The 22,630-nt window shown below is 37.4% G+C and overlaps 1 protein-coding gene across 2 annotated transcripts in view; it reads left to right on the forward strand.

Annotated features, from left to right (window-relative positions):
- The window catches only part of VTA1 (vesicle trafficking 1), a 63,516-nt gene extending 52,392 nt beyond the window's left edge, over positions 1–11,124 (forward strand). For both annotated transcript variants that reach the window (XM_087425164.1, XM_004442090.3), the window contains exons 7-8: positions 2,152–2,232; positions 10,030–11,124. In XM_087425164.1, the coding sequence (XP_087281290.1) occupies positions 2,152–2,232; positions 10,030–10,175 (227 nt within the window). In that variant the 3' untranslated portion in view covers positions 10,176–11,124. The remainder of the gene's footprint in view (positions 1–2,151; positions 2,233–10,029) is intronic.
- The last annotated feature ends 11,506 nt before the right edge of the window (positions 11,125–22,630 follow it).

Raw genomic sequence — 22,630 nt, forward strand, 5'->3', positions numbered from 1 at the left:
AATTATATGCCTTTAAAACTTCAGCAAGTTTTTTGGGGAGAATTTTGTCAGATGTTTATAGTTTAATGTATTTGGTTAGCACTTATCAAAATCAAGCAAAAGATAATCTTCGAATTAGTCAATTTAAAATTTGTGTCTCCTGATTTTGCAGTTAACACTTCTGTAAGTTTTTCCTATAAATATATTTGTGTGTGTATATATGTGTGTGTGTGTGTGTGTGTGTGTGTATATGTACACAGTGTATAAGAATACTCACTGTAGTATTAGCTGTAGTAGGAAAAGATTGGAAACAAACCTAAATAACCATCAGAAATAGATTGCTTTATAAATTGTGGTTTGTGCATGGAATAGAACGCATTGTAGCCATTAAGAGCAAGGCAAGGGTGGGCCCCATGGCATAGTGGTTAAGTTAGGCGCCCTGCACTTCGGTGGCCCAGGGTTCGCAGGTTCGGTTCCCGGGGGCAGACCTACACCACTCGTCAGCCATGCTGTGGTGGCGACCCACAGGCAAAATAGAGGAAGATTGGGACAGATGTTAGCTCAGGGCTAATCTTCCTCAAGCGAAAAGAGGAAGATTGGCAAAAGATGTTAGCTCAGGGCCAATCTTCATCAGCAAAAAAAAAAAAAAAAAGGAAAAGGAAAAGCAAGGCAGATTTATATATATTAATCTGGAGTTATTGCTAAGACATATTAAGTGAAAAATGCACAGAATAGTGCGGTATGCAGACATATTACCATTTGCAGAACACACACATCCCAAAGTGTTGCTCTCCAGAGAGAAAAGAGTTTGGAGGATTTTGATTTAGGCAAGAACACAAATTTCTTAGCAAAGAACAACATTTATTTTTACATACACACACACATTAGACTGTACCCACACGTGCCTGTATGTGCGTGGAAGGTGCCCTAGAAGCCAGTGGTAGCCCTAAAGCAGCCTGGAGTAGGAATGAGAATCAGGTTTTTCAGATTTTTTTGTACTATTTAAAATTTGTACTTGACTTTTCATCTATATCGCTTTGTTCTTTTAAATTTTTTATTAGTTCAATTTTTAGTTAAAAAATAAGGTTTTCATGACTTACTAGTTCCAAACACTATACAACGAAATTAGCTTGCCCTCAGACAAAGTTAAATGAGATAAAATGGTATATATTTAAGCCATTTTTTCTTTTGAGTTGGGAATAAGAAGGTCCTTCAAAGTCAAAACTTCATACCTGCAAACTATATTTGAGGACTTCTTCAGTCAGCCCTTGTGAAACCATCATTCTGAAGCTCTCATTGGCTATGTGTCTCTGCTCCTAGGAAACTTCCCAGTTTGTTTTCTCCCTTTCTTCTGTTCCCTTCTTATCCAGTGTCTTTCTCACTTGACCCTTTCTACAAATTGCCTATTCGAATTTAACCTACTAGCTTGGGGCAAATGGCAAATGAGTCCTGTCATCTATTCGAGTCCATTGGTGTAGAGCAATCAACTTTTCTTCATTTGCTTTCCTCCTGATTAAATCATTGAAGTCTCTGGGAAGTTCCACCAGTTTGTGTTAATTTTTTAGATAATTAATAATCTTCAACTCTAGTATATTACTTAGCATTAACCAAGAATGCTAGTTATTCACTAAATAAGGCAGTCATGATAAGTTCTAATAGGAAGTTAAAACTAATTGCTTATTGAATGTATAAAAAAATCATCTTAAAAACATGTAAACTGGAAAATTTGGAATGTGTAATTTGTAATTTCATGCAGAGTGATGAAATGGGGCTCATCCCATAAGTTAAACTAAATCATAATTATATTCTACCTTGGTCCCCAGATTATTTAATTGGCTAAGCAGTTAAAAGGTGGGAAGGGAGTCTTACTTCTACAGATATTCAGTAAGTTTTAATTGAGAAGCAAGTTGAAGCATTACACATGACAAAGAAAATACGTAATGGAAATGTGTAGCTAATACATGTATGTAAGCACTCAATATGTATTTTCCTGCATATTTTCTATACCAGCCTCCAACATCAAATAAGTATATCAAATTAGAATTCATTAATGTTTTAAAAAAGTAGTTAAGTGAAGTGATGAAATTCCTCCATAATCCTTGAAGTGCTTTCCTACTGTGTTACTAAGAAGTGTAACACTTTAATACCCATTTGTGGTTTTGTGATTTGCAGGTGTAACAAGTAATACTATCCAACCTACTCCACAGACGATTCCAGCCATCGATCCCGCTCTTTTCAGTACAATTTCCCAGGGTAAGTCAGCTGACTATTTTATGAGATGTATTTTATGAGATGTTTCCTGTTTTGGGGTGTTTTTGGTAATTTTACCTTAGGAATGCCATATATTTGCATGTGTAGGTAATGTGAAACACATTTCTTTGACTGCTTGTGTTCACTAGATTCTCCAATGAACCAAGATTGCTTTACATTATCAAAAATTCCTAAATCCAAAGGCATTCCCTTTCTTTACAGTTCCCTTTTTTTCCTATACTGCTGGATATAGTGGTACAAACATGTAGCCAACACTGTCATGGAAGCTTGTGCTAGATGACTTTAGTTTAGTTCAGGATTACCATATGTTGTGATTATGATCTTCCTTATCTGCACTCTGAGTTACCAGATTATCTGAGAAGAGAGGAACTGACTATAATTGAAAACAGAAATCTCTGAGGATAATTATATTTGGCTCTGAGAATTATTATTTTGGTTCATAGGCTAGATTGTTGATTTTAGGTTTGTTGATTTTAATCTTTCCTAATTTTCTGACTCTTCTGCTTTTTCCCCACTTCATTGTTGTATTTATCTTGGTCTTTCTCATTCAGAGTTCTCTTCATATGTCTGATGAGATTTAGAATGAAGGCCTTGGTTTACTATTTCCAGTAGCTGTTGTTGAGTTTCCGCCGATTCGGTGTCTGCACATCTGTTTCCCACGTGATTTTCCTCTTCTCCCATGGGAGTGGGAACTGGCCGTTAAGTTTACCTGGCTCTCAGCTGTGGAATGAGGATGGAGGGAGATAGAGGGGCTACCACGTCTACCTTGTCAGTCCCAGCTCTGTCCAGGCAGTTCATTCCACAATTTTAGAGACATTCTCTATCTTTTTTGCCTAGCGGTGACTGTGAGAGATAGGAAGCCATTGGGGTGAGAGTGGTCTGAGGAGGTTGGTAGAGTGGGGAAGGACATGAGACGAGTCTGGGGTGTTTTTAGGCTGACTCAGTAAAGACCCGCACTCCCAGCCCTCGTGTCTGGCTAGACCCTCTCTGAAGTCTCTCTGGATAGGCTCCAGTCGCCCCCTATGGACGTGTTCTGGGTTGGGATTTCTTCCACTCTGTTTTATCAACGGTGTACCACCATTCAATTTCTGCTTTTCTGGAAGTTTCTTTAAATCGCTTGTCAGTTTTCCTTTTTCAGTTTCTTTACTCTTTCTGTTCTTCTCTGCTCCTCCTTTTCCATTTTATGGATTTATTTCCTTTTGTCTTACCTTATCATTTTAATATGGTCTCAGGAGGAAGAATACTCAATCGTGTGTGCTTAGACTACTATCTAGAATCAGAACCCCCAAATTGTTTACCCAACCAAACCATCAGTCGGGTATGAAGACAAAATAAATATTTTTAAATATGTAAGGACTCTGAAATTTTGCCTACCACATACCTTTCTTAAGAAGTTACTTGAGGGTATACTCCATCAAGAAAATGATGATAACCAAGAAAAGAAATGTGAGATGTAAGAAATGGTGAAGTTAACCTTAGATAGTCTAAAGGCTTTTCCACAGGCTTGGAAAGCAACTGCTCTGAAATTAGAACAGGAAATCAAAGAGCTCTTCTCCTTTAAGAAAAAATCAGATAGATTCTGTGCAATATATAGAATGTGAAAGACATACATAAGAAGCCATAGAATTTTTCTCCCAACAACAAGAACAAAAAGATACAAGAGAAAATTTTAAATTGTACAGGAAATTTCAAGAAACAAAGTAAAATATGCCATAATTTTGAACAATAATAGAATTATGAAATATAAGAAAAGGGATTTTGTTTTACTTGGACACATAGAATATTCTCCTTCAAATGACGCAGGCTTATCACAAACAGAATACTTCATTCGGGACAGAATACAAATATCATCAACAATGACAAGTGAAGGGAGAGAGAGATTTCTGCACATTGAAAGGTGAAATGGATGAAAGAAAGCTGTCAGAAAGAGTAACCAGGAGTGAAATGCCGAGATTTTTTCCAAAGTTGATGGAATGAGAAAGAGAAGACAAAAGTAAGCAACTAAAGAATTTGAAAGCATTAATAAAAACAAGAGGAGATAGGGCAGAGCGGAGAACAGAGTAGTGTCAGTGAGGTACATCCTTCCCTTTCCTAGCAGTGTCAGTAGATAATGTCTAAAAATGGATAAATCAAGAAATAGTGGTATAAGCTTATCAGTTGGGGTTAGGGAAATAACCTTGTCAGTCCTAGCTCTAACAAGCCCTCGCTCTTCTGTTGAGAACAACCAGAAATAGAAATAGTTTTAAAATGGAGTGGGGAGGAGCACAATAGATGACTTGAAGTATGTTCTATCCTAATTTCTAAATCCTATGTGGAAATCACTCTGAAAATAATAAAATGCCCAACATGATCGCTGTCACATGGGTCAAGCGATATTATTATGAGTATAATATGAATTGCTTAAATTTGTTTCTTTAATTCTGTATTCAATTGGCTTACTGGTCTAACAGCAGAAAGGTTTATCTATAGTTGGTTCAGAATCTAATAAAAGTCAGGGGAGAAGAGAGATTAGAAGTATGTGTGGTGCCGGCCCGGTGGTGCAAGTGGTTAAGTGAGCACACTCCACTGCGGCGGCCCGGGGTTTGCTGGTTCGGATCCTGGGCGCGCACCGATGTACCGCTTGTTAAGCCATGCTGTGGCGGCGTCCCATATAAAGTGGAGGAAGATGGGCACAGATGTTAGCCCAGGGCCAGTCTTCCTCAGCAGAAAGAGAGGAGGATTGGCAGATGTTAGCACAGGGCTGATCTCCTCACAAAAAAACAAGTATGTGGCGTCTGAAGTGGAGCACACGGCGCTCTGCAGATAAGGTTATGGAGGCTCCAAGCGCCCAGACTATGTTGGTGACTATAATTTAAATGTATATTTTTTACTTATATTTAAGTGTACGAGTTACTTTAACTGTGTTCTACTTTTCTCGGTTTTATCAAAAGCAGCTGAGTTATGAAGCCTAAAATCGCGAGCTACGATGACCCTTGAATCCTGAAAGGTCTAGTTTAAGAGTATTTCTGTATATCATGGGGAACATAGTGCTAAGGTAAGAGGAGTAGATAGAAACCTAGAATAATCTGGCAAATTACCCAAGAACACGGTAGAGAAGATTTATCTGTTAGTAGACAGAGAGGGAACCTGACCAACAAATACTATATTCTTCTGTTAAACCTGCTTCCTAGATTCCCCTCTATAGTCCCACCCACCTGTAAAAGCTCTGCCTAAGATCTGATGTGAAAATATCTGAAACAGAATAGACACAGATCAGTGAAATGGAATAGGGAAGCCAGAAATAGGGCCACACAGTATGAGAATTAAATTAATGGTAAAGGTGGCATTTGGATCAGTGTGTCGGGAATATGTATTCAAAAGTGATGTCAGAACCATTGGTTATCAGGAAAAGAATATGTTAGATAAGTGGCTCACAATTCTTGTGACTCATTTGGTTGTGTCTTAACAAGTTTGACTAATGAAAAGTAATAAATTCCATACAACAAAGACTCCCTTTCCTCCATTACATTGTTAAAATGCAGCTAATAGACTGGGAGGAAATTGATACATAAGAATTAATGTGCAGAGCATGTGTAAAGAGCTCTCACAAATGAATAAGTAAAACTCAGCTCAGTAGGAAAAAAATAGGCAGAGAGTGTAAACAGGTAATACAGATGTGCAATGAATATATAAAAAAGATGCCCAGTCTTAGTAATAATCAGGGAAATTGAGAATCTGGTTTTGTGTCCAAGAGATGCAAAAACGTTTTAAAAGATTGATAAGCTGCAATGTTAGTGAAAACATAGAGAATGAGTCTTGCATGCTGTTGGCGGGACTGTACATTGGTAAAGCGTTTCTCAGTAGCCTTGTGTCAGTACCAGAATTGCAAATGTAATTTTTTTGACCCAGCTATTTCCCTTTTAGGAATCTATCTTAAAGAAATACTTAGACATGGGCACAAAATATACTCACAAGGATATTTATTTCAGCATCATTTGTAGTAATAGTACAAAACAAGCTTAAGTGCTTATTAATGGGAAAGTAGTTAAATTAATTATGGTCCATCCATGCTTTGCAATACTGTGCACATATTAAAAAAGGAATATGGTAGCTCTCATGACATATTAAGTAAAAAAGCAAGTTGCAGAACATTATATAGGATATGACCCTGTTCAGGAAAAAAAACATTTAAAACAAAACTTTATCTTCCTACATGTACATATGTGTGTGAAAGCATAGGAAAAGTCTAGAGAATACACACACTAAAAATAGTGGTTTCATAACCACCATCACTACCATCACCACCACCTCTAATACTTTCTGTTTCCCTTTCTGGCTATATTTTTCTACTTAGTGCTTAGTACTTATCACCTTTTAATACATATATATGTGTGTGTATTAGTATTAATATATATTAAATATTTTTGTAATGCATTTGTGACTGACTCTGGAGAGGAGAATGGAATTGGAAAGGTAGGTATTTGAAGCACAGTATTTACTTTTTTACCTTGTATATCTCTGTATAGTATTAGAATATGAATAACAACTTACCTCATGAAGTTTTTGAGAATGAAATGGGATATCTGAAAAGTACTCAGCACAGCACCTGACATAATGAAATTCTACCTCTAATCATTGCTACTGGCATTGCCACTGTTGAGTGACACATCTTGGCAGTGCCTGGGTGTAAGGGTTCAGTGCTTTATATTTACCTCCACAGTTGACTGCAGGTCAGATGGTTCCTTACGTTTCTGCCTGTGCATCCACTCACATCAGAGGATTATAGAGTACACTAGGATCAAATCATCTAAGGTCCGTGGCATGAATTTCTAGAACTACCTGGTTAAATAGGAAAGAGTCTCTAAAGACCCGTTTTGGAAATATTTACAATTAAGGGTTCTGTCCTCTGTCATGGCATTAGAGAAATCAACCTGGGAAATGGATGCTATATCCCCTGAGCAGGCAGGGATCTCTCTTCACACCAAGTAATGTTATCTTCGACCCAGTGCTGACCCGGGGTGTCTTTCTGCTGTGATAGCTCCAGCTGGCCTCTTCCCTGCTCTTGTCCTGCCCTGTGAAGGCAGGAGCAGCTCTCTGATAAAGATGGTCTTGCCTGAAGCCATCTGCAACTTCTAAGTACAGATTTCAGAAAAGAGACGATATATCAGACCACCTCTCTAATCCTGTAAACCCCTTTGAGGTCTACAGTATGCTCTCTCTGGTTCTGTTAGGGCTTCTAGTAAATTTTAATGATAAAAAAAAAACTTTCGCGTTAAGCAGTATTTTCTATTTTGAATATAAAATCAGATAAACTGAAATTGAACAATTGTTCTCTTCCTGCAATGTGTTTCCGTTCCTATGTCTTTCCCACTTTCTCTATTTAGTTTTTAAATGCTAATTTAAAAGAATCCTGATTGTAGACAGATTTTATTTTTATGTAATTTAAAATTTTAATTCACGTTTTATTATTAATAACATTGTAATGACTATATTTTTTAAATAAAAGAAAGCATGAACTGTTACAAAATAGCAAAAGTAACTATTTGACATGGCTTAAGTTCTTTATATTTTTAATTGTTGAAAATAAATCTCACATCTCTATATAAGTCTATAACTTACATTTTATATCTAAAACTATATTGGTTATTATTTAATTGTATTTTATATGAGTTATATAATTTGTCATACACGTCTATAAGCTGTATATATTACATATCTGTAATTATATTTTTTTTGTTGAAAAATCTTCACATTTTATAAGTATTGAAATTATTTCATGAAAAAAATCAATATTCAGGTTTTAAAATAGTTTTATCGTTGCTGGATAAGTTTAGTTTATAAAACTAAAATAGTAAGAGTTCTTGCCACTATACACATTTTATCCGATTAATAAATAAGTGATATGTCAGCAACACGGTGCTAAAGCTAACGCTGTAAAAATAAGATTAGTCCTGAGCATTAGGGCTTTCTTCCAGCAAGTCTGGTGAATTCTGGATGGATGCCTTATATACTTAAAGATGGCCTTGAGATAAGAGGATAGACTATTAAAGCACAAATAAGCAGTGTTAAGATAAACTCAATTTTTAAAGGTGTCTCACTCAACCTAGATAGTATGTATGTCTAGGTGACTGGAGCTTCTTGATATATTTTGAAAAGCCATTAAAGAAGCTAGTAGATATTTTCAAGAAACAAACACAAGCTGAAGCGTGCCTGACTGAGTTGCCAATAGACCTGCAGGACAATTGTTTTTTAGATTTAATGGGTAACAAGTGGCTGGTCACTAAAATACTAAAAGCAGGATTGTGGAGAAACTGGTTTTGATTTTTTAATATATAATTACATTTTATTAGTTTATTGATGTGTATTGCTTGCTTGTTAATAAAGACCAAAATTCAAGGAAATTAAAATAAGTTCTTTTAAAATTCAAATGTGTAATCTCTGATTCATAACAAGAGGGACCAACTATTAATCTTTAATGATGTTAATTCAACAAATATTTGAAGACTTACTATATGTAACACACCGGGGTAGTTACTATATGTAGATATGTGTGTATTACCTCAAAATCTGAAATTTAATTAATGTTTAATTCTATTTGAACTGTATTCATTTTAAAATGTGGGATATAAAATATGGACAGCTCTTTTATATTCATTCATTAAAGTTACTGAGCACTTACAGGTGCCTGGCACTGGGCTGGAAACTTTAGGATACATTGTTTCAGTACTCGTTTTTGAAAATTATAGAAAATAATAATTTGTATCAGAATTTAATATCCAAGTACCTGGAATTGCTACCTAGTTTGAAGTCCTTACCTAGATAATGTCAAAGTTTCATTTTATGCTGTATGTCTATGGCAAAATTAAAAGCAACTAAACAAAGTCATTCTATTTATAAGTACAGGCCTATAAACAAAATCAAAATGTATTATCTGTTATAGTCTATGCTACCAGCCTTCAGATCACTTCTCCTTGGAGTCTTCATAAAAACTTCTAAAGAAAATGGTCTTTATATCAAAAAACAAGATACAAAGTCAGTTTTTAATTTCATCTTTAGAAGTATATATTCAAGTATATTCAAATCTTAAACTAAATGAAATGTTTTTAGTATGGTTTTTTTAACCCAAATTATTTAGTTGGGCTCTACGCATGCTAATCATAATGTATAACTGGAAAACTTGCTGAGAATAAATTTTGGAGAAATAATTTGTAAGGTTGTTTACATATTTAATTGTGTAGTTTAATGATATAAAACCTCAGTTAAACCATAGAGTTGTTAATCTGGATGGCACACAAATGCAAAATCTTTTCATGCTTAAGAAGTTAAAGTATTTATGTAATATTTTAACATAAAGTTTATTAATTTTTTTATTGAGGGTTATATTTGTATTCCAGTTTAAATGAGGGTTGAATGTTTAGTCTCTGGGTATTGTTCCATGAAAAGAGATGCTGAGCAATTCTCGCATAAACACCAAAGCTGCTCTCCTTGTTTTACACAAAATGTAATTTTTTGCAATTAATTTGCCAAAATATAAAGCCTTCTAGTTCATTACTTCCAGAAGGAAAATCTTGCTCATGTAATTTATTATGTATTGGCATGTGTATTGTTTATATTAGTAGAGACAAAATTGATAGCATGAACAAAATTTATTTAAATACAACTGGGATTGAAAAAAAAACCTTCATGTTTTACATAAACTTAAATATTTTCTGTAATCTTAAAATGTAAGCATTTAGCTAACCTAAACAGAACACATTTTGTATTCTTATATATACATCTTAGTTACGCTTTTTCTTCTAGGGGATGTCCGTCTAACACCGGAAGACTTTGCTAGAGCTCAGAAATACTGCAAATATGCCGGCAGTGCTTTGCAGTATGAAGATGTCAGCACTGCTGTGCAGAATCTGCAGAAGGCCCTCAAGTTACTGACTACAGGCAGAGAATGAAGCCTTTGTACAAGAGATCGTGTGTTTTTGGCCTAAAGAACTAACAGTCCGTTACTCTATCTTCAGCCTATCGGGAACACAGTTTTAAGGAAGACTTCAGTTCCACTGAATAGAACAATGAAATCTGTGTCTGTTTATCAGATTCCTGTTGAAGCATTCAGCAGCAGCCTAACCAGTTTTCATTGTCCGTTTAGTGGATCCAGTAATCTCTGGGTACGTGGGGCTGATGTTAGCAAGATCCTAAAAATGCCCATTAAACCCTGCTTCAAAACGTGAAACTACAGTTCTACAAAACGTATTGGGAATAAGCTTTGTATCTTAATTTGCATAAGTTAAGGAATGTTTTTAATCTATAATTTGGACAGACAGATTGTATTACTTTGCTATAAAATTCTCAATTTAGCTTTTAATAAAGATTGCCAGAATGTTCTAGATTAGAGATCATGTTTTTGTTTTCCTCAAGATTTATAAAACAAATATGAACATCCTAAACTGTTAGGTGAATCTGAAATCAAAATTCAATTTATATTCATGTTAAATATAACTACATTAAAAGTTCAATTTTTCATGGAAGGAAATGTAAAGAGAGAGAGCACTTTTAGACTTACGAATAATGTTGGTTTCCCAACTGCTTTCCCTTATCCACTGAAGCTTAAGGTGTATCGGTACTTCCTTCATAGGCAGTTTGACTGCATGTGGTAGAAAATGAAAAGAAGACATTTGTAGTAATGCCTGGAAACTTGGTGCTTTAAGTTAAGGTTCTCCTCTGCTGCTATGGAATGGATTCCATAGAGTGTATAGCTATGAATGATGCAGGAGATTCTAAGAATTTAGATGCTCAGTTGTTAAGTTTATGAGTTTTGTGGAGAATTATGGACTTATACTGTGTCACCTGCACTTGTGCTGTGTAAAAAATAAATACAAAGATTCTTTCAACTGGTTCAAATTATTACCGAGCCAAATGTCTGTTTTGATTTGCATGCTAGAATTGGCGTTTTTTTAAGTCATTATTTTTAGTTACAGGAATATGTATGTTTCTGTAGTAAGAGACAAAAAATTTTTAAAAAGAGATAAATTTGGCAAATTTACCCAAAATTTATCTGGTCCATTTCATTCATTCCACTAAAATTGAAGTCCTTTAACATAGGGGTCAGCAAACTCTGGTCCATGGGCTGACCACCTGTTGTGTAAATGAAATTTTACTGAAACAAAACCATATCCATTTGTTTTATCTATGGTTGCTTTCCATGATTGCAGAATTATATGGCCTGCAAGTCTGAAATATTTACTATTTGGTTCCTTAAGAAAAAGTTTTCTGACCCCTGGTCTAACAGTCTTTTGGAAAGAAAATGAATCATTAACTCATAATCATTTGTGTCTTTCAGTTTTTCTTTGCATAAGTGTAATGGTATTGTATAGAGTTTGACAGATGACTATTCAGACAGAATAAACTGTTCTAAATTATTGCAAAAACAAGCCTGAAGAAACATGCCTTCTGAAGAACGTTTTCATATCTTTGCAACTGAATTTCTGCATTTGTAGGTTTCAGCATTTGCATCTAGAAATCCAGTGCTCTGATACAGTTCTCTAGAACTTTATTGTAATAGGAAAGTGGCTAGAATGATCTTTAGTGTTAGAAGATGAAAATGTAGTGCAGCAAGTTTTAATTCAAATTTTAGCATGTCTGGACATGAGAAAGAAGACTGTCACCTCCCATTTCACACCCTATTTTGTTGCTCCCAATTGGGAGAGCACCTGGAGGGAAGAAGATAATGTGGGAACCCTGGATTGTACTGATAAGTGGGCTATTGTGTAAGAACCCTGATCTGTAAAGTGGAAGCAACACCGCTAGCCACCTCAGCTTGTTATGAGAACTAAATGAGATACTATACGAGATGTGCTCAGCATATAGCAGCGTTACATAAATGTTTATTATTGTTAGCATTAATGTTACAATAATAGTGTAAAGTGTTAATTTATTTCCTGAATATCAGGAAATCCCAGTTGTCTCTGTGGCCCATTGCTTAAAAATGTTTTCTTGGGTGAGAGGATTGACCTTTAAAGATTTTTTAACTCCGTATTTCTTTATATAAGATGTGACAAGATAAAGTTAGAAATTTTCTGAAGTAACACTAGGATTGCAATTTCCATTTAGTCATTCAGCATGTATTTATTGAGCAGCTGCTATGTGCCTGGTATTGTCCTTTTCATGAGGAAACAGCAGAAAAAAGAAAAAATTCCTACCTCATAGATTTTATATTCTAGTGGGGAGGAAATAAACTTAATAAAAAGTATATCATATATTGTATTCAGCGAGTGGTTTTCAAAGGGTAGTTGTTAGAATTGCAAATCTCAGACTCTACCCACTCAGAAACACTAAGGGTGAGGCCTAGCGTTCCGAGTTCTGAGAAACAACTTTAGGTAGTCTCGTGGTCCCTCAAGTTTGAGTGGGTTAGCCCTACCCAAATCAGAAAGACTGAGTCTGGGAGGAGAGAGATTTCCCTGAAGCAGTGGTTCTCAGAGTGTGGTCCCTGGAGTCCCAGCATCAACATCTCCTGGGAACTTGTTAGAAAGTTCTGGGGACTACCCTTGAGGATCTTCTGTATTAGATAGTGATAAATGCTGTGGAGAAAACCAGTATGGGGCAGGAAATGCTTGGATGTGTGAGACATGCGTATTAAATAGGATAGTCAGGATAGGCCTCCCTGAGGTGACATTTCAGGGAAGAAGGAGTGGGAGGAAGGGCGTTGCTGCAGAAGGAGGTAGACAGAGAAGAGGTTAGAGGAGGTCAGTGAGGAAGGCTGGTGAATCTGCTAGAAGGCTTAGGGCCATAGAGGCTTTTTGTAAGAGACTTGACTTTTACTCTGTGCAAGATGAAGGTACTGAAAGGTTTTGAACAGAAGAGTAGCCTGATGTCACTTAACTTTTAAAAGGATCATTGGCTGCTGTGCTGGGCCTAGACCCTAAGGCCGGCAAGGGTGGAAGCTGGAGGCCAGTTAAGAGAGTACTGCAGTCATAGAGATGAGAGAATCTGATGGCTTAGGTCAGAGGTCGTGGGGGAGGTAATAAGATGGAATGGGTTTCTGTCTGTCTTTTTAAAGTGGAGCGACAGTATTTCTGATAAGCGATCTGAGATAGGAGCATAGGAGGAGTGGTGGTTGACACCCAAAGGCCTGGAAGGAGTGCTGGAAGGAATGAGTAGTATTCATTGCAGTGGGGAAAGTTGCCGAACTCTGCTGAGCTTTAGACCGAAGTACAATGTTCCCAAGTTCTTGTGACCATCCCAAGTAAAACTATTTGATAACATTGTTTTCGTCAATGCAGACACGGGGGGAAGAAAAAATAAGATAATGTCCTATCTGCAGGGATTGTCACAGACTTCTCACCAAATCACTGCTGAACCGAAGCTAGAAGCCAGGAACGATTCCCATGGTTAGCACAGGCAAGGAAGTGTGCAGGCTTCAAGATTGCACCAAGAAAAAGATCCCGGTTACAGGTCCTGAAAATTAACACCCTCAGGTGTTCATGGAATTTATCTATATACGACTGGCACTTGCAGGAATTCTGTGTATGGTTTAAGGAAAGGCTATATACTTCCTTTCTAAAGAATCTTAAACCCTAATAGCAGCATTGTTACGAAGATCTTCAATTCTAAAGGAACAGTAGCTGGGGGCTGAAGGGTTTTGGTTATCTGCACAGCTTCAACTCTACCCATCCCCTTTTTTTTTTAAACTTGACTCTTTTTTTGTACCAAAGCAATTGGATGAGATCATCTAGTTTGGACCATACATAAACCTCCACCAGTAGCAAAGTTCTCTTCTTGAAAAAGATCACAAAATTTTAAGACATCCCTCCTGTGGAGGTGTGTGTACCGGTGGGTTGTAATCTTTGATGTCTGCGTGGGATTCTGGGACTGAAAGCTCGTTAGCTGGAGTATACTTAAGTAGGACTAATTCCAAGTAAGCAATACTTTAATAATAGTAAATATAACAGCTAACATTAGAATGCTTGCTAAATGCCGGGCACTATTCTAAACATTTTACAGATATTAAAAGAGTCCTCAGAGGTAGGTCCTGTCATTGTGCTGTTTGACAGATGAGGAAGCTAAGCCACAGGGTAATGAATTTGCCTGAGGCTGCACAGCTAGTGCTGAAGTTTCAAAGCTCAGACTGCCTGTTTCACATAGCATCATCCGTGTAGGTAAACCATCAGTTACATTAGTATGAGTCCAGTGAGATGTTGTAACTTCACGCTATCAAGGTCATTGGACAGTTCCTATTAGAGTAAGAAGTGTAGCAGCTAGATTTTTCTATTATCTGGGCAATATGTTCCCATTAACTGTGGGTGCTAGACAGTGAATACAGGGCATGAACACGCATGCTGGAGCCTAGGGCCTGACAGCAAATGGACCACTAGTCCACGGGAGAAATAAGCAGGAGTTGAAGGACTGTGCGATGGATTAACGTGCCATCTTGGAGAGGGTGTCCTACATCACTAGGGAATCCTGGGTTTCCCAGACATGCCTGTTTTTTCCTTTTTATTTTAAATAACATTACTGTTTATCTTAATTAGATAGACCTTCAGGAAATCAGATTGGGATATGGACTTCAATATAAAAGTAACAGGTATTTCCTCAACAAATTTCTACCTGAAAGTCTGAGGCAAGAGCACCTGTCCCTTACTTCAGATATCCCCTGATATGTGGGGAGGAAGATGATCGCTTAACAATAGTCCATGAATATTTCAACTTCCTGGAAAACTAGCTTCATAGCAATATTGGGAGATCTTGTAAAAATATCGACATTCATTTGTTCAAAAATGTTAATATGTATTGAGCACCATCAATTAAAGCTGAACGTGACAATGCCATATTGGCGGTTTTGGAAGAGCACACTAATGCTTGCTGGCGAGAGGCCTCACAGAAGAGGTTGAGCTGAAGCTTTGCAAGGCAGAGAAGCAGAGAGAAGTGAGCAAAAATAAAAGCATGAGCAACGGCATGGAGGAAAAAATATAGGGAATTTGAGTAGTTCAGTGTTGCTATGGCAGATGGTCCGTTGAGACCAGGAGTTGTAAATGTGAAATTGCACAGGTGGGGAGGTGTTATGCACTGAACTGTGTCCCTTCAAACTTCATATGTTGAAGCTCTACCTCCCGGTGTGACTCTATATGGAGATAGGGCCTTTGGGGAGGTAATTAAGGTTACATAAAGGTGGGGCCCTAATCCCAAAGGACTGGTGTCCTTATAAGAAGAGGAAGAGACATCAGAGATCTCTCTCTCTCTCTCTGCACACACACACAGAGGAGAGGCCATGTGAGGACACAGCAAGAAGGCAGCCGTCTACAAGTCAGAAAAAGGCCTCACCAGAAACCAACCCTGGGGCCAGCCCGGTGGCGTAGCGGTTAAGTCCGTGCACTCTGCTTCAGGAGCCCAGGGTTCACAGGTTCGGATCCGGGGTGCAGACCTATGCACCACTCATCAAGCTGTGCTGTGGTGGTGTCCCATATAAAGTAGAGGAAGATGGGCACAGATGTTAGCTCAGGGCTAGTCTTCCTCTGCAGAAAGAGGAAGATTGGCAACAGATGTTAGCTTAGGGCTGATCTTCCTCACACACACAAAAAAAGAAACCAACCCTGATGGCCCCTTGGTCTTGGAATTTTCAGCCTCCAGAACTATGAGAAAATATATTTCTCACAGTTTAAGCCACCCTAGTCTGTGGTCTTATGTTATGGCAGCCCGAGCAGACTAAGACAGGAGGCCAGGGGATGAAGGCACTGATAGTCCTGCCAAAGAATTGACATTTTCACTCTGGAAGTGATGGGAAGTATGAAAGAATTGCAACCCTCGATTTCCTCCTCAAGTCTGTGGCTCAATTTTCACTTTGAGTGATCTTTATCTCTGTATCTTTATGGATACATCGAGATATGTATTCTGATCCCCTCAAATATGCTTTTAACCATATTGGTGCTTTATTGGTAACTCGTGGAATTGTTTTTCTCTTTTGGATTCCTCAGCTCTGTTATTTGTGTTGTGGTACAGGGGACATTTAAAGACCCTTAGGAAGAGAGAAGGACTTTTAGATTTGTCTGTTGTGCTGTGTTTCTATACTTTCTGTGTAAAACTAATAATACCCCTCTAACAACAGTAACATGGCAAAATTACTATTTGCCTCTTCGTTTTATATATCGTGTAAGTTAAACTGTATTTTTTATATATATATATCTCTCCCTTCATTAGATGCCAAGCAACTTGATGGTAACAGCTGTTTATACATCTGGGACTCCCTAGGGCTTATGCTTGCGAAGGGTGAAATTAATCGATGAGTGGGTGAAAGAATAAAGAAATTATACTGAACTCATCAAACAACTGTTAATTATGTTCAGAAACCTCTGTTCTCTGATATTGTAGTGTGAGATAAATTTATAATGATAATTGCATCAAAAAGTTCTGAAATCATTTGTTAATCATTGTTATTAAGAAAACCTCATTCCACAATATCAGAATATTGAAATATTGGGTAGAGTCCATACGTGCCACTCAGCAAATCTTGATTCCTAACTCAAGTGCGTGGTCCTTTATTTGTTGAAATCATGAAGGATAACAGTGACTTAGATGTGCTCAGAGCATCTTATAATGTACACTAATAACATCCTTGTAAGAACATACATGTTCTCTGCTGGCAGTTTGTGTGTTCTTGGTCTGTCCATACTCTGGCAGAAATTAACATATTCAAGCCCATCGGAGTTATTTGACAAGAAAATCTCTATGTGTTAAAACAGGAAAAAATATTCAGACCATGTTGAAAATTGAAAATAATTACAGTGTCTGAGGAAATTGTAACTAAAAGATTATTTTTACAGATGAATGGGCAAATGAAAGTTTAAAGTTACAGAAACTGCCATTGAGACCTGAACGCTTTGGGAAAGTCAGAACTCATTTGAATTTTTTTTTCTCAATATATACTCTCTTCTGCCCACTGCTCCAAAGACAGGCAACCGAAGAAAAGATGTGAAAATTAAAAAAACCATGGGCACAGGGTGATATAATGCAGAGTCTTATATCTGAGTCAGGAAACTGTGGTTCTGGTTCCCTTGTTGTCATAATCCATTCTGTCCGTGGACTAGAGAAAGTTTGTCCTCCCTGACCCTCCTCTGGCATTAGTTCTCCCACATATAACATGAGCAGCGGGGGCTGGATATCTAACGTCCTTTGAAGATCTGAGATTCTTCAAGTCTCAGAATAATCCTCAGACTTCTGCAGACAAAGTTTGAGGTTAGGTCTGTGGTCCTTGAATCCCCCTTCATTTGAATTAGACACATTATACTGTGTTTTCAAAACAAATTCTGACATCCATCCTATTTAATGAGTCAATATGCTCTGAATATCTTATGTTACTATGCCAAGAATTCAGTAAATAAACTCCTTTGAGCAAAGTTGAAACCAACCAGGACAGCAAAATAATCACTGTTCCTTCGGGCAGGGAATTTTCTTCTGCCAATGTGAAGATTGCCAGTGAGCAAAAATCTGACAAAGAATATTACCAGGGACAGAGAGTCATTGCAGAATGATAAGCAGTCAGTTAATCAAGAGAACATAACAATCCTAAGGGTTTATGTGCCTACAACAGAGCTTCAAAATACACAAAGCAGAAACTAATACAAGTGCAAGGAGAAATAGATAAATTCCAATTATAGTTGGAGACTTTAACACCCATGTCAGTAATTGATGGAACAGTTAGAAAATATGACCCTTAAAATTGGTCCTTATGACCCTGAATATAAGCAATCTATCTTTTTTTTTTCTTTTTGCAGTGGGTTCCTTTTCTTCTTTTGGAGTGACTCCTATATAGGATGATATGAGAATGATCTACTGACCCTGTTTGTCTCATGATTGGAGGTTTTATTTCTACATGTGTGAAGATTGCAAGCAACGTGTACTTTCTGCGGTGTTGAATTTAAAGAGAAATACATGATGTGTTCAGTTATTTACAAACGAGTATACATATCTATTGATTCTTTTTTCAACATTGTCTTGAGATACTGTTTATAAACATCACCTCATATTCTAAGTATTTCCAGAGGTCTGCCAACCAAGCAGCTTGGAAAAAAATTTATTCTATGTCACTATAGCAAAAGTTCTCAGACTAATTCATTTTTTATTGGCAGCATTTATGAGAAAAGTTCCAGCACTCATAGGTAGAATAACAGAGAAAATCCTGCTAAATACGTGTTTGTATATATATATTGTATGGTGTATATATATTTTTGATATATATCTATCAGACAATAATCCTTTTGAAAGTTATTTTTAGAATTATGTGGAGCAAAAAGCAAAGAAAATCAGAAAATAATTTATTTTCTATTATAATCTCATCTGCTAAGACTGGAGATGTATTTTTTGTTCCTACCGTGCTGGGTAGTTATTTCTCCTCAAAATGGACTGCAAAAGAAGATCAGAACATTCCTAATGAATGATCTTTGAGCTGATGAATAGAGACAGTAGGATTCAATCTACTTCAGTTCAACAAGCTTTGGTTAAGAGGTTGCAAAGTGCAAAATACTGTGTTGTGTAACCTGAGGGCATAAAGTTTCATTAGAAATCTCTGCTACTCAGGAGCTCAAAATCTACTTAGGGATGCAGAAGTGCACAAATAAACAATTGGAAGCATTTGTTTGAAGTGCCAAAAAGAAAACATTCATGAACTGCTATTAAAACTTAATAATATTTTTTTTCTCCAAGCTGGGGAGGCTGGAGCGGACATTTCATTGGGATGGTGACATTTGAGTTGCACCTTATTCCGGTAGAGAAAGTGAGGTGGGTAATTAAGATAAAAGGGAAGCATAAGAGGAGAACCATAACTGTGGAAAGCACATGGTAACTTTTTTCAATTACAGCAAAATAGCCGTGTTAGTTCTAAGGAGAAACTGCCTAACAGGACGAGTATAGTCACATCGTCCCGGTAAGATAGGCAGCAATCTCTTAAAGACAGAATAGACAGACTTGAGTCTAAATCCTTGCCTGTATTTTTACTCTTTCTGAAGCTGAATGTGTGTCTACTTACAGATTCCAACTTTGTATAAGCCCTCGTCCTCTTAATGCTCTTCACACACCCTGCCCTAACCCAAAACCCGTGCTTTACATCTCTTAGACACCGAAAGAGCAAAGTGACGGGTGGGGTCCCCATAGGGAGGAGAGGGCGGTGGAGAAGACAGGGCTCCACAGGGCTAGGAGGAGAGTTAGGCGGAGGAGGGAAATTGGAATTAGGTTGAGGGGTGGAATATTCTCCCCAGAGCTTTAAAAGACAAAACTAAGGGCGCAACTCTTGTGAGTCTTGTGGGTCTCAACAACTTACAGGAAATGTCACCAAAGTCTTGCTCAGAGAACCACTGGTGGTGATGGTTGCCGTGACCGTCTGCTCAGCAAGTGCTTAGGTAAGTCATCAGGATGCTAATGTTTTTGTAAAAGTTGTTGAAAAGTTCACAACGTGCTTTCATATAAAAGTTTCCAAGGCCCTCACCAATTAGTCCCTCTTTCGTCTAGGTGTGCAAGAATTTGACTAGAATTGGAGACAGCACGTCACTCCAAATGAGTCTTTTGAGAAGAAGGAATGAATCTTATTAGGAGTGTTTGATACAGTCACAATTTACCTTCTCAGGAAGGTCTCAGTGTTGAGGCATTTCAATTCTTAACTACTTGGGGAAGCGGAATAATCCTGGAAACTTGAATTCAGTCCTAAGGAAGTGGTAAAATCTTTAGTAATGCTGATGAAGGTGACAAACTGTTTGATTCATGAACTCTTAGAGATGCAAGGGCCCCTTGAGATGAGCTAATCCTATCCTTCCATTTCACAGAGGATGGAACTGAGGCCCACGGGAGATGTAGTTACTTGCTCAGGATCAAAAAGCCGGTTAGTAGAAGAGAAAAAAAAAGAAAAAACTCCAACTCTCAGACCAAAGATCTTTTCCTATAATATATCTTGTTCTGAGAACTAGTTCAAAAAGACTTTCGGCTAACCAAGCACATTCTTGAAATTTGCCATTTTCACCCAAATATATATGTAAATCCAGTAGGGATCATTAATTGGTTAATTGATCAATCACATCATAAATATTCACTCATTATTACTCTTAAATGCCCTCAAAGCTCCACTAAAGAGCAAAGATTTGTATCACATCTACTTACAGCGATTCCAGACCCCTCAGGGTGGTATAAAACATACCCATGAAAAGATACCCAGCATCCCAAGGCGATGTACGATCAAATGCCAAATTAATGGAAGAGAAAAAGGTCTGTGCTGTTGGGTGGGAAAAAAATACATCTTTACTTTTCTAATCTCTAGCTGAAATTTAGCATTTTCTACAATTATGAATATAAACAACAAACCACAGTGTTATTAGCAATTCCTGTGACTCCATCACCAATAAAAATGACAGATATTTTCATACCTCATTACAGTTGTTACTGATGTATTGAAAAATCATTTATGCTCATCACTAGTTTGACTTTATAAACGTTAGACTTGCTCTAGAACTTGTTATTAATGTGTTAATAAAGACAAACATATATTATTATATCACAAATTCGGTTTTTAATATATTTTTAGGGCTGGCCCCGTGGCTTAGCGGTTAAGTGCACGCGCTCCACTACTGGCGGCCCCGGTTCGGACCCCGGGCGCACACCGACGCACCGCTTCTCCGGCCATGCTGAGGCCGCTTCCCACATACAGCAACTAGAAGGATGTACAACTATGATGTACAACTGTCTACTGGGGCTTTGGGGAAAAAAAAGGAAGAGGATTGGCAATAGATGTTAGCTCAGAGCCGGTCTTCCTCAGCAAAAAGAGGAGGATTAGCACGGATGTTAGCTCAGGGCTGATCTTCCTCACAAAATAAATAAATAAATAAAACTGTTTAAAAAAATATTAATATATTTTTATTACTGATTTCCACATAATTATTTTATCCGTAATCCTAATTAAGTAGAATAATGGCCCCCAAAGATGCCCACACCCGAATCCCCAGAGCCTATGTTACCTTCCATGGCAAAGGGGACTTTGCAGATGTGATTAAAGTTAAGGACCTTGAGGTGGGGAGAGGATCCTGGATTACCCGGGGGGGTTCAATCTAATCACATACGTTCTTTAAAAGCAGAGAACCTTTCCCAGTTGTGGTGAGAGAGGGGGACATGGAAAAGACTTGATCCGCCTTGGCAGGCTTTGAAGATGGAAAAAGGGACCATGAGCCAAGGAATGTGGGTGGCCTCTAGAAACTGGAAAAGACAAGGAAACAGACTCTCCCCTAGATCCTCCAAAAAGGAACGCAGCCTTGTCAACACCCTAATTTTAGCCCGGTGAGACCTCTATCAGACTTCTGACCTTCGGAATTGTAAGATGATAAATTTGTGCTGTTTAAGCCACTAAGTTTGTGGTAATTTGCTATGGCACCAATAGAAAACTAGTACACTATTTATTTTATGCATTTAAAAATATTATTCTGAGAAACTTCACCAAAGATGTTCATGCACAAAAATAGATTAAAAGCTTGCTTAATAGTGTCTGTTGCTAGAGTTAAAAGGAAAACCTTGGGTAGTTTGACATTCACACCTGTCAATGTCTACTGGGACCCCAAAGAGAAATCTATATACATGTATTTTTGACAGTTTTCCAAGTGTTCCAGTAAAAATTTTTGAGGCAAAATCTCAAGCATAGTTCTCATTCAAGCTTGACTTTTTCTCCCCACTTTCTTTCTCAGTGGTTCTTATTTTTTCTGGCTTCCACCATTTCCGAATCTGGATTACATTCATATATGCAACTCATTCATGCAGCAATGAGAGCCAAGGGAAGAGTGATTTTAATCCTTTTAATCGACATTATTACTTTAATAGCTTCCAAATGAACCTAGCAGCTACTAAAATATCATGCTGGGGAACAGTTGTAGGAAAACGAAAACGCAATAAAGAGGACCTATGCCAAAAGAGATGTGTTTCCCATTCCCAGTGGTAATAGGGTCTCGTGATTCCTTTGTAGGAATTCTTGGGATCAATTCCTAATCTTGTTATAACACATTAATGCAAAAATGATTTTAAAAAGAGTTTCCATTTTCCTACCTGTTAAATGTAAATATCACTGTTTGAAGTACCTGGCTAATTAAAATTGGTAATGATATTTGGGTTTGTAAAGTTCCAGGAAAGTGCCTGATACAATTTTATCAGCTTATTCTTATCTATCATTCTGGAGTCTATCATAAAAGAAAATTCCTTCTTTATAATTCCAAAAGAGATGTTTCTTCCTTAACGGAAAACCACAATCATGAAGTAACCAACGTGAGTCAACCTTTGTCAACAGCAGCAAGGTCTGTCTACCGTTAGGCACAAGGTGCTAAGCACTTATCAGTACAACGTCCACGTCCCCTTGTAACAAGCAGTCTTGTTAAATGTGTGCATTTGGAGCTTAAGAAGA

The sequence above is a fragment of the Ceratotherium simum genome, chromosome 38 (assembly GCF_057802395.1).
Source record: "Ceratotherium simum simum isolate JZ-2026a chromosome 38, ASM5780239v1, whole genome shotgun sequence".
Classification (NCBI taxonomy): domain Eukaryota; kingdom Metazoa; phylum Chordata; class Mammalia; order Perissodactyla; family Rhinocerotidae; genus Ceratotherium; species Ceratotherium simum.